Source organism: Xyrauchen texanus, chromosome 49, assembly GCF_025860055.1.
Source record: "Xyrauchen texanus isolate HMW12.3.18 chromosome 49, RBS_HiC_50CHRs, whole genome shotgun sequence".
Taxonomy (NCBI): Eukaryota; Metazoa; Chordata; class Actinopteri; order Cypriniformes; family Catostomidae; genus Xyrauchen; species Xyrauchen texanus.
In genome coordinates, this window is record NC_068324.1 from 17,394,764 (window position 1) to 17,412,291 (window position 17,528).

General features: G+C 38.9%; 2 protein-coding genes across 3 annotated transcripts; one reads left to right on the plus strand and one right to left on the minus strand.

Annotated features, from left to right (window-relative positions):
- Window positions 1–306: 306 nt before the first annotated feature.
- Window positions 307–10,592, minus strand: galk2 (galactokinase 2). The gene is made up of 10 exons (XM_052123150.1): window positions 10,400–10,592; window positions 10,205–10,293; window positions 10,006–10,129; window positions 9,071–9,161; window positions 8,842–8,988; window positions 8,649–8,747; window positions 8,338–8,490; window positions 6,323–6,533; window positions 1,638–1,839; window positions 307–873 (listed from the first exon to the last, which is right to left on the minus strand). The coding sequence occupies exons 1-10, from the start codon at window positions 10,447–10,449 to the stop codon at window positions 666–668; spliced, it is 1,374 nt and encodes a 457-aa protein (XP_051979110.1). The 5' UTR covers window positions 10,450–10,592; the 3' UTR covers window positions 307–665.
- An 80-nt stretch (window positions 10,593–10,672) lies between these two features.
- cops2 (COP9 signalosome subunit 2) lies at window positions 10,673–16,888 on the plus strand. 2 transcript variants are annotated; one of them, XM_052123052.1, is made up of 13 exons: window positions 10,673–10,765; window positions 11,203–11,316; window positions 11,405–11,482; window positions 11,605–11,730; window positions 11,800–11,916; window positions 13,034–13,111; window positions 13,207–13,381; window positions 14,072–14,250; window positions 14,351–14,403; window positions 14,556–14,653; window positions 14,840–14,922; window positions 15,019–15,077; window positions 16,163–16,888. In XM_052123052.1, the coding sequence occupies exons 1-13, from the start codon at window positions 10,712–10,714 to the stop codon at window positions 16,305–16,307; spliced, it is 1,359 nt and encodes a 452-aa protein (XP_051979012.1). In that variant the 5' UTR covers window positions 10,673–10,711; the 3' UTR covers window positions 16,308–16,888. The 2 variants fall into 2 exon arrangements, with proteins under 2 accessions (XP_051979012.1, XP_051979013.1); XM_052123053.1 differs by having other exon boundaries at window positions 11,827–11,916.
- The last annotated feature ends 640 nt before the right edge of the window (window positions 16,889–17,528 follow it).

Here is a 17,528-nt window from a genome sequence, read left to right on the forward strand (position 1 = left end):
TCCCTGCTATCAAGAATAAGCACTTTCACAAGTTGAAATTCTACTCCTGATATCAAAAATTAGAATTTTAACTAGTGTAAACTGAATTGATGATATCTATATTTCATATCCTGTGATACGTTTTAGCAAGTTCAACCAGACTGCACACAGACAAAGCATTGGTCAAGCGCTCTCATTTGCATACGAGTAGTGTACTTGCGTAAAGTTTGGAAATTAGTAATAGTAATAGTGATGCTTTCCTTAATGCCAATAACACCAATAATGACATGCATTTTAAATATCAACAGAAAACGACGAGACTTGCAAACATAGAGATGTTATTTATTGAATGTGCCAGTAATCAGATATTGACTTTGAATGCTTTCAGAAAAGTGCAGCAACAGTAGGAATGTATTCAGTAATTCTTTTCACTTGTATATAGTGCGTATACAAACTTGAAACAGGTTTTCAATTATTAGACCACTGATTTCTTTTGCTCCGAGTTACTTTTAAGTCATATATATATATATATACAAAGTAGAGTGAAAATGCCTATACAGAGTGTATTCTTCAGGTTAACTCTGATCCTCTTTTATTTGGATTGACTGCAATTATATGCATCTCAACTGGCTTCTGAAGCCACAGGCCATAGCTCAATTGTGTCGTTTAAATCGCCCTTCTACGATTCATTCCTCTGTGAAAATAGCCGCCCCACCTCCCGGCCTAGTCACAAATAAACTCTGTTTTTCCAGAGTGGATCGGCGGGCGTCCGGTGTGTAATATCGCTCCCTCACAGTTTGGAGAAAATAATCAATCTTTTCGCTGGGAACCATGGAAACCGTGCAACCTCCCCATCCAGCTCCGGTTAACCTCGACCCGACAGCACCCACCTGTCTGTGAGGAGTGAAGAAAGATATTTCACTAAAACTCTCAATTCATTAGAAGCAGACTAAGGCAGAATTTCAATAACTACTTCAATTAGTTCACCACAGAGGTGACTCATTCAATGACTCATGCAGCTCAGAGTCTTTGACAAGTAACAGTAAAAATCCATTGAATATCAGCATGAAAATGTTGCTGGATGGTGTTCATAAGCATTACTTCTTTAAGTTAAAGGGAAGTTCCAGGTTCAGTTTGAGTTTAAGGTGCTTGCAATAATACACTTACAATGGTACCCCATGGGGCAAAGGCAATGCAAAGGGATAAAATACACATAACGTAGTTTCAAAATAGAGCTATAGGACTTACATGTTAAATACACGTTCGCATGAGACTAATAACACTTACGAACTTGACAGAAACCTGGTATCTTTTGCACGACACATGTAAGGATGTCCTACACTAAAATAATAATTTACGCAACTTTAACGGTCAAACTATACACATTTTTGTATATCCAAAAATTATTTGTGTGCATAATAAAAACGTAACATTTTTGAAAAAACATTTTTGTTTATAAACCCTTCATAATGCCTTGTCCCATGAGGGCTTTTCACACCCAATGTGCTTTTGCGTCTGTCTGCACTGTTTTTCGATGTAAACATGCTCTAGACGAATATCTTTAACTGGTGTATTTGAATAACTTTCGGATATATTTAATGACCAAATTTTTTCTTCTTCATATGGTAATGGATATGATGCCTTTCAATGTCACTCACAGACATATGTCCACCAGCTGGTCCAGCTCTGGACAGCTGCACTCGTACAGGTCTCTGCAGCTGACATGACTCTGGTTCATCAGATCCCCCAGCTGAGCAACCGCATTGACAGGCACAGACTCACAAATGGCCTTAAACTGCAGCACACGGGCAGCTTCGCCATACACATGCCTGGCACGCTGGAACAACTTAAAGTGGGTCGCTAATGCAAGAATAGAGAAGGGGGTGTAGTTTAAAATGTACATTTGTCTTTCTCATGCATTTGTCATTATCAAGTCAGTATCACTAGATAAATCAAGTGGACTGCAAATCCTAATGTTGTTATTACTGGAAAAATCAAGTTGTCCTAATTAAAAATGACTTGAAATGTCAAGTTTTTGGGCTCAAACTCAAAAATCTAAGTTCCTTGAAACTCAAACTAATGAATACAAAGTTTCAGCTATGGGAAATACCCCAAATTCCTTGCGCTTCAATTATTTAATGATCTTTCCTTGGCCAAAGGGAACTTGTGGATGCATTTAAATAGTTGTTATTAAGATTTCATAGAGATTTTAGCTCTTTTACTGTATTAGTTACATTTTGTACATAGTTGTTTCGTGTGATGACACCATTAGGGCGATCTGTGTCCCCTTTGGTCAATTTGGAATCGGTTAACACTATTTCGATTCTCTTTATGCATGTGCAACTGAAGTAAGCTTTTGTGGTGATGGGGCGTGGCCGAACGCTGGTTTGTGAATGGAGAGCGAGGCCAGGAAGAATGAATGGGAAGGACTCGCACATGTGTATACTTTCTCTAACAGCTGTTCTGTGTTTCAGTGAGTGGCGTTGGGGAGATAAAAGTGAGACGAGAAGCCTAGAGGAGAGAGAGAACTGAACCTGTGTGTGTGCTATGGCTGAAAATCCCAAACAGAGTTTATTTGTTCAGAGTGAATTAAGTTTTATGCAGTGTTTAAGCCAGCTCCTGCGTCCTCCTTTCTACACCTACAAAGGGCTTTGTTACAGTGGTGCCGAAACCCGGGATTGTGAGGAAGATATGCCATCATGGAGTCCTCGCCCTTCGGCAAACTTATCAAGACCCTCATCAGCATCCACCAAAATCAACATCAGACTCTGCTTGAGCTGCATCAGGAACAGGAGCAGTGCTTCCAAGCCCTCCTGCTAGCTCAAGCGGACGATGGACAGGTGCTACAGAGCATGATACCACAGGCAGAATCTACCGATGCAAACCCGACTGCCACCCATGCCATGTCCCACTTCACGCTCATGAAGATGGGACCAGAAGATGACATGGTGGTGTTCATAGAGTTGTTTGAGCAGGCAGCGGAAGCATCGGGATGGCCAGAGTCTCAGTGGGCAGTCCTGCTGCTACTGCTACTGTCGGGAGAAGACCAGCTGGCCACACAACAACTACCAATCGGCAACCTCCTGGGGTATCAGGACTTGAAACAAGCTATCCTGCAATGGGTCTGCCTGAGTCCGAAACAACATCGACAGCACTTTCACTCATATAGCGAGCTCGGCTGCCCATTTGTATTGGCCTAGTAGCTCCATGATGTCGCCGGAGGCTGCTGGCAGAGGAGCATGACACCGACAAAGTGGTAGATCTTGTGGTGCTGTAACAATTAATCACCCGGTTGCAGAGAAGAACTGGCCAACTGGCAGCGTATCCGAGGCTGGTGAGCCCTCATCTCTCTCTCTCTCACCCTTCCCCCTCTGCATCCTCCCCTTTTCCCATTCCTGCTACCTGGAACAAGGGGTCCCTGCCTCCGAAGCCTGCTTCCCGGACCTGGGGCTTTCCCAACCCTCTTTTTCCCCCTGTGGCTGTCTCCTCTCCCTCACAGGTTGGAAACTCTGCAGCCACCAGTGAGGGTGTAACAACTAAGCCGATCAGCTGGCGCTGCAGGAAGCCCAGGCTTTTCCAGGACCAATGCCAGCTGATGGAGGTGGGGGCATTGATTCAGATTCCCAACACGCCACAGGCCGCCCTTGATCGAGCTGGGATGTATCGGATACTGGTGTGTATCCAAGGGTGGATACAGATCAAGTCTGGGTGGATTCAGGCTGTAATCAAACCTCAATTCATCAATGCTTGGCTCAAGGTGAGGGTTTGGATGCAGCATGCCATGTGAGGGTGAGGTGTGTGCATGGGGATATTCATGATTACCCCAATTCAAATCAAAAGGCAAAAGCATAGAATAGAGTTGGAGGTTAGTCCCCGCCTCACCCATCTACTAATTTTGGGTACAAATTTGCTGGAATTAACAACAGTATTGAGGGGAATTCGTGTGGATGGGTCCTGTAACAAAGTGTATCAGTGTGTGGTGTGCAATTCACTGGCTGTGGAGGTGGTGTCAGGGCCGTCAGTATGATGCAAGATAAGGGGAAGCCATGGACCAGCGTTTACCACCCCTAAACGGACGGCTTGTTCAAACGATTTAATCAATGAATATGATTCAGGCATGCTCAACGTCCTAGGGGAAAACTGGGAGAAGGGATATTCAAACAGCAAAAACAAAATTCAATACTTTCTTGACCTGAGAGCAAAACTCTTTTTTTCTTTTTTCTCGTCAATATGCTCGTCAAAGCCGGCTGTATAAAAGAGGTACTCGGCTATGGGAATTTACACCAAGATATTAAGTTATTGCATTACTCCCCACATTGAGCTCTAAATTTGAGGTCACACGGTGAGTCTAGGAAATCAATTATGAACTTAATTATAACAGATAGATTTGGAGCACGTCATATTTACCACCTTAATCTCCCAAAACCGTGGATTGAGTCACCCCAGTCACTTGCGGAGGCCACCTCTCACCAGAATTCTCTGATGTGTTCTCGCCTCTTCCCGGTCGTACAAATCTCATGAAACACCACATTGAGACAACCCCAGGGGTGGTAGTGCGCAGTCGCCACTATAGGTTACCCGAACACAAAAAACAAATAGTACGGGAAGAAATCAAGGCCATGCTTGATATGGGGGTAATCGAGGAATCCCACAGTGACTGTTTCAGCCTGGTGGTCCTGGTACCCAAGGCTGATGGGTCAGTTCGGTTCTGTGTAGATTTCAGAAAAGTAAAAGAGGTGTCTAAATTCAACACGTATCCAATGCCCTGCATTGACAAACTGCTTTATCGTTTAGGGGTGGCTCACTTTTATTCGACACTGGATTTGACAAAGGGATATTGGATATAAGATTCCCTTAACTCCCATGTCCTGAGAACAAACTGCTGTTTATCTTGATGACATTATAATTTATAGTAATGATTGGCAGTGGCACATTCAACATCTGAGAGCTGTCTTGAGGTCGCGGAGATGGGCGGGACACACGGCGAACCCTAAGTAGTGTGCAATTGTACGGGTGGAAGTATGGTATCAGGGCTTCCACTAGCTGAGACATTTTCCTGGGCTGGCTGGCTATTATAGAAGGTTTGCGCCTAATTATTAGACCGTCACCAGCCCACTGACTGATCTCACTAAAAAGGGGGGCACCAGACCCAGACCAGTACATGGAGCCATGTCAACAGGCATTTACAAAAGTAAAGCTGTGTGGCAGACCATTGTTACATTCCTGACTTATCTCTCTCTTTTATTTTACAGGCCGACGAATAGAGGGAACTGCGGGCCGTGCTGTCTCAGAAGGTGGAGGGGGGGGCCCCATGCTGTACATACGTCGCAAGCTCTCGGTGAGGGAAACTAAGTACAGTATGATCGAGAAAGAGTGTTTGGTAGTCCTCACCCTCTGATACTATTTGCTGGAATGGTTCTTCATCCTCTGTTCGGACCACGCCCACTCCAGTGGGTCCACTGCATGAAGGATACCAATGCACGGATCACCCGTTGGTATCTAGCTCTCCAGCCGTTTAAGTTCGAGGTGGTCCACAGGCTGGGGCGCAGATGGCTGTTGCATATTTCCTCTCCAGAAGGGGGGGGTGTAAGTGACAGGCGGGGGGGTGTAAGTGACAGGCTTGATGGCTCCCCGGCCTGACTCGTGTGAATGGAGAGCGAGGCCAGGAGGAATTAATGGGAAGGACTCACACCTGTGTATAATTTCACAAACAGCTGTTCTGTGATTCAGTGAGTGCAGTTGGGGAGATAAAGCGGAGATGAGAAGAACTGAACCTGTGTGTGTGCTACGGCTGTGTGCTAAGTTTTCGTTAGAGTGTTGAAGCCGGCTCCCACTTCCTCCTTTCTACATCTACAAAGGGCTGTTTTACAGCTGTCTTATTGTCTGGTCTAAATTTGAGTCAATTAATCAAAATTGTTAGGCTGAAACAACATTTTAATAGCAAAGATGAGTTAAGTCTACTTGCATCTAGTTACTATAACTTAAATAGTTAAGTTCATTCTATGTTATCACCAAGTTAAGTGAACTTAATTACACAAGTTTTGGAGACGCCATTCCTCAATTCAATTGAGTGAAGTCAAATTATTAGGGTTTACAGTTGAGGTTCCACTGTATAAAGTTTTTTTTTCTTTCTGAGTGAAACAGAATATTCTGTGGGAAATGATGTATGGCTGGATTTGATTTTATCCATTAGGATTTGATGGAACTATGTTAGTCTCAGATGTTATTGATTTATTTTACTTTCCCTACCCACTTGTCACTAGTTATTATTTAGTTAGTGTAAAAATTTTGTACATTTAAATTTTGAATAATTTCTGAGTTCATGTTGTGAATGCTATCTCACCATGCTGTGTGTTGGTACTGAGGATGTTTTCACGCAGATGTTCAGTGCTGATGCTGAGAGTCTTGCAGATCTCCTCTGTGCTGTATGGTTCGGGGTGCAGCACCTCCTCCACCAGCTCCAGCATCTCATCCAGACTCGCCTGCAGCTCCGTCTGCAGATCCCCCAGTTTCTGCAGCTGACTCCATTGCAGGCCTCTTGCCTTCGCCAACATCTGCAAGCAAAATCAGAGGACTTGAAGACAACATGACATCCAAATTGATCCTGTTCACTTAATAGTTAATAATATCCCTGTTGGTTTTGTGCACTATTTATCAGTGGGGATTATTATATTATAAGGGGAAAAAAACCCAATTGATTGTTTTCATTATCTTGCATCAAATGTGTCAACTTTGAGAAGACATTTATTTTCTGAAGACATAACCAAAGCAACATTGGCCAGGAAATTGATTTGATCTAATAATATCATAGTCTGACTTTTCACCTTACAATCAAATCCTGGATTATTCGGTTTCACTCAGAAATATGTTTTTAAGGAATAGTTCACACAAAAATGAAAATTCTCTCATAATTTACTCACCCGCATACCATCCCAGATGTGTATGACTTTCTATCTTCTGCAAAACGCAAATTAATATTTTTAGAAGTATATCTCAGCTTTGTAGGTCCTCCAATACAAGTGAATGGTGGACAGAACTTTAAAGCTCCAAAAAGCACATAAAGGCAGCATAAATTTTATCCATACGGCTCCAGTGTGTAAATCTATGTCTTCCTAAACTATATGATAGGTGTGGGTGAGAAACAGATCAATATTATAATTTTTTACTATAAATCACCACTTTCACATTCTTCAACTTTTGTTTTTGGTGATTCACAATCTTCGTGCACATCGCCACCTACTGGGCAGTGAGGAGAATTTATAGTAAAAAAAGACTTAAATATTGATCTCTTTCTCATCCAAACTTATCATATCACTTCAGCAGACAGATTTAACAACTGGAGTCATATGGATTACTTTTATGCTGCCTTTATTTGATTTTTTGAGCTTCAAAGTTTTGGTCACCATTCACTTGCATTGTGAGAACCAACAGAGCTGAAATATCTTCTTAAAATCTTAATTTGTGTTCTGCAGAAGAAAGAATGTCATACACTTCTGGGATGGCAGGAGTAAATAATGAGATCATTTTCATTTTTGGGTGAACTATTCCTTAAAGTATCAGATCCAGGTTCTGCCACAAATATACTAATCGAAGTCAGTAAACACAGCTACTTTAAGGACATTTTTGTGGCTACTGTGATTTGAGTAATGATTAAAAATGATTTACAGATAATTATTTGGAATTAGTTTCTTTAATAAATGCTTTGGTAAACTACTATTTAATTTAATACATTTGATCAAAAACTGCTACGCTAGGAATAATAATCTGTAAAAAAAAATGTCCTTCTAAAACTGATAACTCCAACTCTAATTCTGATTGGATGAACCACATTCAAAGCTGTTGTAAAATGCAGATAAACACAAATTTGTGAGCTGCTACATTGATTGGCAATTGTAAAGTTAGTAAGATTTTTTTTTTAATTAAAATCAGCAAAATTGATAGTCGGTACTAAAGCAGTACTACGTTTATGTATAAATAATAATAATATAGCATTTTTTCTTATTGTGGTAATATGAATATCACAATGAAAATCTTTTTTTGTGTTGTGGTAATAATAATTGGGGGGTATAATATGAATAACAGTTATGGAAATAATGTCACAATGTAAAAAATCATAATGGTCCTAAAAATAGGCATTATTTTTTTATCTGCAAAATATAACTTCATATTTGTTTCTTTTGATTTTGGAGTAAAACAGGGTGAGGACATATTCTTGACAGGTTCCATGAGAAAGACACCTGTCGTAAAATCACTGTAATGTACAGTATGGCCTCCTGTGGCTTATTTCATTATTTAAACACAGTAAGCAGTCATGACTGATGCATTTTGTTTTTTAACATGCATCCCGGAGGTTCAGACCTTTGTGGCAATGCGGCATTCCACCACCCTCATGTTGAAGTGAGACGTGGCCGCCTTGTTCATCTCAACACAGCAATTTGCGATTACAAACACAGCCCCATCGGGAAGCCTCACGTCTGTGGCCCGCAGTGGATTAAACTCTATCAGCTTGGCCTGGAGGAATAATAAGGTTTGAGCAAACAAATAATGTATGTGAACACAAACCATAAACAGGAACAGCAATTTCCCAATTACATATCTGATGGTTTACACCTAACATGGCTCAAATATAAAGCATGTGGATGGAGGATTATGAAATACAAATGGCTTACAGTTCCCTTCTCTGCTAGAAAAGAAATGGACTGATCCATCCCTCCACCCTCAGTGCCAATATAACGCTCACACTTTGCACAAGTTTCTGCAAGAGTCACCTGAAATGCAAGTAAACGTTTTGTGGAATTTATGGACAGAAGTATGTTGGGCATCTATTGTCTGTAAGTTAGGACATTTATAGTAACAAACTACCTTAGACAGAGATTTCTGACTGGCTTCCATTGTGACCAGACCAGCACAGCACACCAGAGCACTGGAGCTGGAAAGCCCTGAGCTGGCAGGAATAGTGCCGTCCACCACACAACTCATGCCTGACAATGAAGACAAGCTCAAGTGCTCCTGCAGACACAAGGTCAAAGGTCAAATGTCTGAATTTCTGTGACTCACTCATATTGCCTTCATGTGATACTAAACACTTCACCTGGATTCCTTTCACTCCACAAAGGAAGTAAAAGTACCACTGAGGATTCTCTTTGTCAATGGAGATCCTGTCCACAGAAACACTGAAATCCCTGCAACATTGATACAATAATAAGTCAAATGCATTTTTAAAGGGATAGTTCACCCAAAAATGAAAATTCTCTCATCATTTACCAACCCTCATGCATCCCAGATGTGTATGACTTTCTTCAGCAGAACACAAACAAGGATTTTTAAAAGAACATTTAAGCTCTTTTGGTCCATACAATGCTAGTAAATTGTGGCCGGAAAATTGAAGCTCCAAAAAGCACATAAAGACAGCATAAAAATAATCCATATGACTTCAGTGTTATAATCCAAGTCTCCAGAAGCTTGCTAGTGCTTGACGAATGCACAGAGCACTAAATAGTTCTAGGAAGTGTAATCAAGGTTGAAATCATGATCGCCAAGGAGACTGCGGATGCCAAGATTTAGAGTAAAAAAGGAGTTATATTTTGGTCTGTTCTCACCCAAAACAAATTGGATTGCTTCTGAAGACTTGGATTAAACCACTGGAGTCGTATGGATAATTTTTATGCTGCCTGAATGTGCTTTTTGGAGCTTCAAAGTTCCATTCACTTGCATTGTATGGACATACAGAGCTTAAATATTCTTCTAAAATCCTCGTTTGTGTTCTGCAGAAGAAAGAAAGTCATACACATCTGGGATGGCATTGGGGTGAGTAAATGATGAGAGAATTTTCATTTTTGGGTGAACTGTCCCTTTAAATAGTGACAACTTCAGGTCATTGAATTAACTGCTGTGTAAACACAATTCTGGGATATCGTTTTTCATGTTTCGCAGTGTTCATACTGCAAATCCTTTATCCTGGTTATCAAGCCATTTTAAGACCACTTAAAATTCGCTGTTCCTGAAAATCAAAGCATTTTTACTTACTTATATTTAGGATCCGTGTTGGCCAGTTGGATTGACTGAGAGTCATTGACAGATACCGCAGCGAGAATATTCTGCTCTATTGCCATGGGCAGGACTGCATAGCCGCAATAATCAATATGTTCCCCTGCAAAATGGGAATATTTGAGATGTAATCTGTAATATTATAACCTTTTTACTTTATAAAATGTTTGTAACCCACCTATTAAATTCACCCTGCCTGGAGCACTAGCATAAAAGAGAGGCATCTGGCCATATTTTCCATGAAAAGCCTCTTTAAGTTTCTGCAACCTTACAAAAAAAGCAAGAATCTCAAAGTTCCATTCATAGGTAAACGAACTTTTACGAATATTGAGCGAAGTTTCACAAAAAGCTGCACGAACTTATCCCAACTTACCTCTCGTTGCCACAACTCAACACTTTGATTTTCGGCGGATTTGTGGGCATTATGCTGAATATTCTCCCCGTGTACCACTAAATACACCCTGCGTTGATAAACTGACACGGCACGAGTCCTGTCAGCTGACTGTCATACCCGGAATCTTGCAACCAACGATACGGAAGACAGGAACGCAACACTCGCCACGAAGCCGTTAATTGAATTCGGAAGGATTCGGGAACAATCGGAACCGCGCGCGCACCATGTGCAAAACGTCATAACCCTTTTACCGCAGAGGATTGTGGGTAAGAACATCTCTGTCCGGTCAAGATGTCTGACATGGAAGATGATTTTATGTGCGATGATGAGGAGGATTATGACCTGGTAAGATTGACTGTAATAAACACAAATGTAAATGCATGGAATGTAATGTTCAGACAACGTATTGGCATTAGAAGTGTGTGTTTTGGCTGCTCGCGTGAGCTTCATTTCACCATTGAGTTGATTAGCAGGTGGCTAGTTTACTAATATGCAGATTAAGTCAACAAATTTGACAGGCTGCTTTATTACAAGAACATATATGAGGTTTTATTATTATATGTATGCAACTAATTATTTTATAAATAAAAAACTCTCTTGGTTCATTCATGATCATAACATAATAATGCAATAAGACTGACAATCATAATGCAAATCACATTTAGGTGACACACTATATCTTAAGGTGTAATTTAGTGCTATTAAGCTTTACAATCTCCATTCAAACTCATGTAAAAAAAAATAAAATAAATAAAAGCCTTGTTTGTTAATGTTTGTTTCAGGAATACTCTGAGGACAGCAACTCTGAACCGAATGTTGATTTGGAGAATCAGTATTATAACTCCAAAGCCCTCAAAGAAGATGATCCTAAAGCAGCTCTGAGCAGCTTCCAGAAGGTTAGACACTTAAAATACGGCCATGTCTGCAACCTATGGAGTTGTGCTACAGCATTGAAAGGCATCATCACTGTTTCCTGTTTCCTAGGTGCTGGAACTAGAGGGTGAGAAAGGAGAATGGGGGTTCAAAGCACTAAAACAGATGATTAAGATCAACTTTAAACTGGTGCGTAACTTTAATAATAACAAAAGATTTTCCCTGTCTTTATGTTAATTAAGGAATGTGTATTAACATGTTGTAGGTAATGACTGTTTTAAAAAAAATAAAAATTATCCTTATTTGTACAGACAAATTTTCCTGAAATGATGAACCGGTACAAACAGCTGTTGACGTACATACGGAGTGCTGTCACCAGAAATTACTCTGAGAAATCCATCAACTCTATTCTAGACTATATCTCAACCTCAAAACAGGTAACATTCTGCACGTTTAGTAATTACTTCTATGTTATTATTATTGGTATATATATTTTTTAAATACAGTATTCGCCTTTTCACTTTTGTTTTGAGATGGACTTGCTACAGGAGTTTTATGAGACAACCCTAGAAGCATTAAAAGATGCCAAAAATGACAGACTTTGGTTCAAAACTAACACCAAGGTTAGTGCTGTGGAAGATTATTCTGTTTATTCTGTATTAAGATGATCTGTTTTATATATATATATATATATATATATATATTAAAGAGAAAGTTCATCTTCTCATCCCAGATTTTATTACTTTCTTTCATCTGCAGAACACAAATAAAACATTTTAGAAGAATATTTCAGCTCTGTTGGTTCTCACAATGCAAGAGAATGGTGACAAAAACTTTGAAGCTCAAGAAAGCACATAAAGACAGCTTAAAGTAATCCATAAGACTCCAGTGGTTAAATACATGTCTTCAGAAGCGATATGATGGGTGTGGGTGACAAACAAATAAATATGTATGTACATTTTTACTATAAATCTCCACTTTCAACCAGCCCTCCTTTGCACATTCAATTCTACTTCTTTTTTTTATTCTTATTCTTCATGCATATCGCCACCTACTGGGCAGGGACAAGAAAGAAAAGAAAGAAGCCTGGGATAAAGGAAAATAATAAACAAATCATATTTGCACAACAGCCAAGTAGCCGGCAATATGCACGAAGAATTCAAATCCTGAAAAAACTAAAGAACACGGTTCTCTTGTGAACCCGTAAAGGAGGGCTGGTCGAAAGTGGAGATTTATATTATTTAAAGGACATAAATATTGATCTATTTGTCACCCATACCTATCATTTAATTTCTGAAGACATGGATTAAAGCACTGGAGTCTTATGGATTATTTTCATGATGAAGTTATGTCCTTTTTTGAGCTTCAAAATTCTGGTCACCATTCACGTGCCTTGTATGGACCTACAGAGCTGAAATATTCTTCTAAAAATCTTAATTTGTGTTCTGCAGATGAAAGAAAGCCATAAACATCTGGGATGACAAGAGGGGGAGTAAATGATGAGAGAATTTTCATTTTTGGGTGAACTATCACTTTAAAGATATAACGTTTTCTCAAACTATGCGAATAGAGTTACTTATCAGTAGGAATACTTGCAAAATTATTATATGAAATGCCATTAGTAATAAAATTACATTGCATAACTTCTATTTACTGCTAGTCCAATAACATGTAAAACACTGTATTCATAACCAGGATATTCAAGAATACTTCTAACTTCTGCTCCTCTATTTTATTTAGCTAGGAAAGTTGTATCTTGAAAGAGAAGAATTTGGAAAGCTCCAGAAGATTCTCAGGCAGTTGCACCAATCATGTCAGGTAGAGTAAATACGGTAATCATCATAATGTATAAGTAAGAGAATCTTCCTCAGTTGTCATCTATTGTTCTTAAACCGACGAATGTTGTCTATCAGACGGATGACGGAGAGGATGATCTTAAGAAGGGCACTCAGCTGTTGGAGATCTATGCTTTGGAGATCCAGATGTATACTGCGCAGAAAAACAACAAAAAGCTGAAAGCTCTGTATGAGCAGTCGCTACACATCAAATCCGCCATCCCACATCCACTCATCATGGGAGTCATCAGAGGTATTTTACTTGCCAAAGTAATTTTAAAGCCAATGATGTAGTTACAAAGGCTGCCCCTGAAATTCAGCATTCAATTTCAAGGGGCTTTTAAACATAAATGCAGAAAGTACTATTGTTGGAGTAGAGGTAGACAAATATATTGGTTTTACCGATTAATCAGTGGCGATAGTTGCCTTTTGGAACTATCGGTTATCGGAAAAAATCTATGCCAATAGTTACCGATATTTTATTAGAATTTTTCCCTCTTTTTTTATATATGTTTTTTTATTCCTTATGAATGAATCTGATCTGGTGATATGTATACATACAAAACTCTTCACCTGGTGGAAATATAAGCTTTACATTTACAAGATACATTTAGTAAATACTTGCGTGCTGAGCATTATAGCCAAGTCTCTATTATTTCAAAATAAAGGTCCCTGGTGTGTTTCCGGCTTGTTTATAGTTTAAATTCCCACGTTATGCACCAAATCTTAATTTCTCTGGTTATTATAGTGATTTTGGTGGCACAATAAACTGATTTTGGGATTTTATACATTTTTCTAGAAATGTATATAAAAAAAAAAACTATCTGACAATCGGTTATGGGAATTTTCCACCACCTTAGTTATCGTTATCGGCAAAATCCACTGTAGGTCGACCTCTATGTTGGAGAGATCATTGGTTTTGTTTAATTTGTAATCTTTCTAGAATGTGGTGGTAAAATGCACTTGAGGGAGGGAGAGTTCGAGAAGGCGCATACAGACTTTTTTGAGGCGTTCAAAAACTATGATGAGTCTGGAAGCCCCAGACGAACCACTTGCCTGAAGTACTTGGTCTTGGCCAACATGCTGATGAAGTCTGGAATCAACCCGTTTGATTCTCAAGAGGTATAAACATGTTAGTCTTGGAAGTTAAAATGCATCGGTTTGTAATTTGACTAAATAAATGTATTCATTTTTTTTTCATCTCATTTGGCTCGATGGCTAGGCAAAACCCTACAAAAATGATCCAGAAATCTTAGCGATGACAAACCTAGTAAGGTAAGTTTGCAGAGCAATAACTTTTATTTATCTTATCTTGCAAGAAGTATGAGCATACACTTTTATTTAATTTTTTTGCCAACTAGGAAGAAACAGTAAAATAAAGTAAAACAGATTTTCATTGTCTGAATTCTGCTATAACTTGTTTCTAGTGCCTACCAGAACAATGACATCACAGAATTCGAGAAAATCCTGAAGACGAATCACAGCAGCATTATGGATGATCCTTTCATCAGAGAACATATTGAGGGTCTGTACTGGCGGCTTTCACTTTTGTGCATATATTCCATTTTCTTCATAAACTTCAGCAGGGGCGGTACTAAGATGTGATCTTTGAGGGGCCATTGCCCCCCCTTAGACAAGGTCATAAGTTTCAGTATACAACAGCATACACAAATGTTTTAAAGTGAACTCACTCTCTCTCCTATTCCTACAGAATTGTTACGGAACATAAGAACACAAGTACTCATCAAATTGATTAAGCCTTACACTAGGATACACATACCTTTTATTTCAAAGGTAAAGCTTTATTTTTGGATATATAATTATTGCGATAATAACCATGATAATATGCTTTTGATTCTCCAACTTGATATCTTCACTGTTTTCCTTTAGGAATTGAACATTGATTTTGCAGATGTGGAAAGCTTGCTTGTGCAGTGTATTTTAGATAAGTAAGTTTAACACCATCACTGTTACTATTGCTAGTAACGTATTTGTGGTTAGGGATTTGTTCTAACCCCCTAACCCTAAGTATTAAGCTTTGACGTGTAACTTGCCCTGCACTCTTTGTGCTATGGACAACCTTAAACTATGCTGCTTTTCTAAGCAATTGGGCCTAACATTTTTGCCTGGCGGATGTTAAAGCAGGGTAAAAAAAAAATCATTAACCACCTCTTCTATAAAGCACGTTGTAAACAAATGTTTTTTTTATTTTTATTTACTTACACCCACAACATCCTAACATTTTGGTGGCAAGTTATGCATGGTCATGCCTGGCTCACATTTTCTTCCAAAAATAATACAATATCTACTTTGTGAATGCACTTTCACTACGAGAAGTGAACGTTCCCTTAAGGGAGAAGTTCTCTCAAATGAAAATTCTCATTTACTCGCCCTCATGCTATCCCAGATGTGTATGACTTTCTTTCTTCAGCAGAACACAAATGAAGATTTTTAGAAGAATATTTCAGCTTTGTAGGTCCATACAATGCAAGTGAATGGTGGCCAGAACTTTGAAGCTCCAAAAAGCACAAAGGCAGCAAAAAAGTAATCCATAATACTCCAGTGGTTTAATCCATGTCTTCTGAACCAATCCAATCGACTTTGGTTGAGAAAAGACCAAAATATAACTCCTTTTTCACTATAAATCTTTACATCAGCAGTCTCCTTGGCGATCATGATTTCATGACCGATTACATTTCCTAGCACCATGTAGCACTCTGCACGTGCGTCAAGCACTAGAGTGCACTAGGAAGCTTTAGAAGACACTGAAATTGTATGGATTACTTTTATGCCACCTCGATGTACTTTTTGCAGTTTCAAAGTTCTGGCAATAATTCACTTGCATTGAATTGACCTACAGAGCTGAGATATTCTTTTAAAAACATTCATTTGTATTCAGCAGGAGAAAAAAAAAGTCATACACATCTGGAATGGCATGAGGGTGAAAAAATAATTTAGAAAATGTAAATGTTTGGGTGAACTATACCTTTATTAATATATGTATTGTTTTCTGTGTGTCTCGTCTTTTTTTCAGTACAATCAATGGTAGAATTGACCAAGTCAATCAGCTGTTGGAGCTTGATCACCAGAAAAGAGGTGGAGCTCGATATACCGCTTTGGACAAATGGACCAATCAGCTGAACTCTCTCAACCAGGCCATTGTTAGCAAACTGGCTTGATTTGACACTGACATTTTGGGAAAACAAATTCACACAAGCAGGCAGCCGCTTGACTTGAGGCTGTCAGTGACATTAACAACTTTCAAGCCCTATACACCCCGCTCCCTGATTGACATTAAGGGTGTGTTAAATTTGGCTAGTTTGTATTTTTACAGCTGTAGTCACTTAAGTCATTTTTAAATGTCCTTAACAAAGCAGAAATTCCCACAGGATGCCTGCTCTACTGAATTGTTAAGTCTCTAATATGAAAATGTTCCCAATGAGGTTGCATTATCTGAAAAACATATTAATAGCACATATTGGCACTTGGTTATGGCTTTATTGTAAAGTGTGAAGACATGCTGTGTGAAATTGCAACATGTATTTGTTGAACTGTGTCTGTTAGAGTCAGCATGTTTTACTTGGTTTGCATAAAATTCATTGAGTTTTATGTAATTGCACCGCAGCACAAGTGTATTATAAAATGCAGTCATTGCTAATATTCCTCTCATGAAACATGTCAGATCTGTTCAAACCGTGCTGTCTGAGCTCTGTTGTTTCACTTTTGAACAACAAAAATAAAAGATGCATTTGTTGCTTCAGCAGAAAATCTGTGTGTATAGGTTTTTATGGTTTTATGTAAGAAGTGAAGTTTCTGTTTCAATGCTCTGAACGCTATATTCTATTTTTTAACCTCAAAAGAGAACAAATAGGCATTATTTACATACCGGTAGTAGCCTGAATATTATTATAAAAATGATCTTAAAAGATTTATATGGGGCACTGACAATTAAAGGGATCAAACTATTTTTTTAACCCAAAAATTTAAATTCTCTCATCATTTACTCACCCTCATGCCATCCCAGATGTATGTGACTGTACTGCAGAACACAAATAATTTTTTTTCAGGAGAATATTTCAGATCTGTAAGTGCAAACAATGTGGTGGACAGAAATTGAAAGCTCCAAAAGCACATAAAGGCAGCATAAAAGTTATCCATACGACTCGGTTTGATCCATGTCTTCAGAAGTGATATGATAGGTGTGGGTGAAAAAGAGATAAATATTTAAACCCTTTTTTTACTATAAATTCTCATTGCCCAGTAGGTGGCAATGTGCACAAAGAATGTGAATCGCAAAAAAACAAGTGAAATTTATTTTAAATAAAAAAATTGTTTTGATATGTTTCTCACCCACACCTATCATATCACTTCTGAAGATATAGATTAAACCCAATGGAGTC

Bases quoted from the DNA above. Each gene is read 5' to 3' on its own strand.
- cops2 (XM_052123052.1), top strand. From the start codon at position 10,712: ATGTCTGACATGGAAGATGATTTTATGTGCGATGATGAGGAGGATTAT. The intron at 11,483-11,604 runs GTGCGTAACTTT...TTATTTGTACAG, and splicing joins TTAAGATCAACTTTAAACTG to ACAAATTTTCCTGAAATGAT. The intron at 15,078-16,162 runs GTAAGTTTAACA...TCTTTTTTTCAG, and splicing joins GTGCAGTGTATTTTAGATAA to TACAATCAATGGTAGAATTG.
- galk2 (XM_052123150.1), bottom strand. From the start codon at position 10,449: ATGCCCACAAATCCGCCGAAAATCAAAGTGTTGAGTTGTGGCAACGAG. The intron at 9,162-10,005 runs GTAAGTAAAAAT...TCAATGTTGCAG, and splicing joins AACACGGATCCTAAATATAA to GGATTTCAGTGTTTCTGTGG. The intron at 8,989-9,070 runs GTGAAGTGTTTA...TTGTGTCTGCAG, and splicing joins GTGGAGTGAAAGGAATCCAG to GAGCACTTGAGCTTGTCTTC.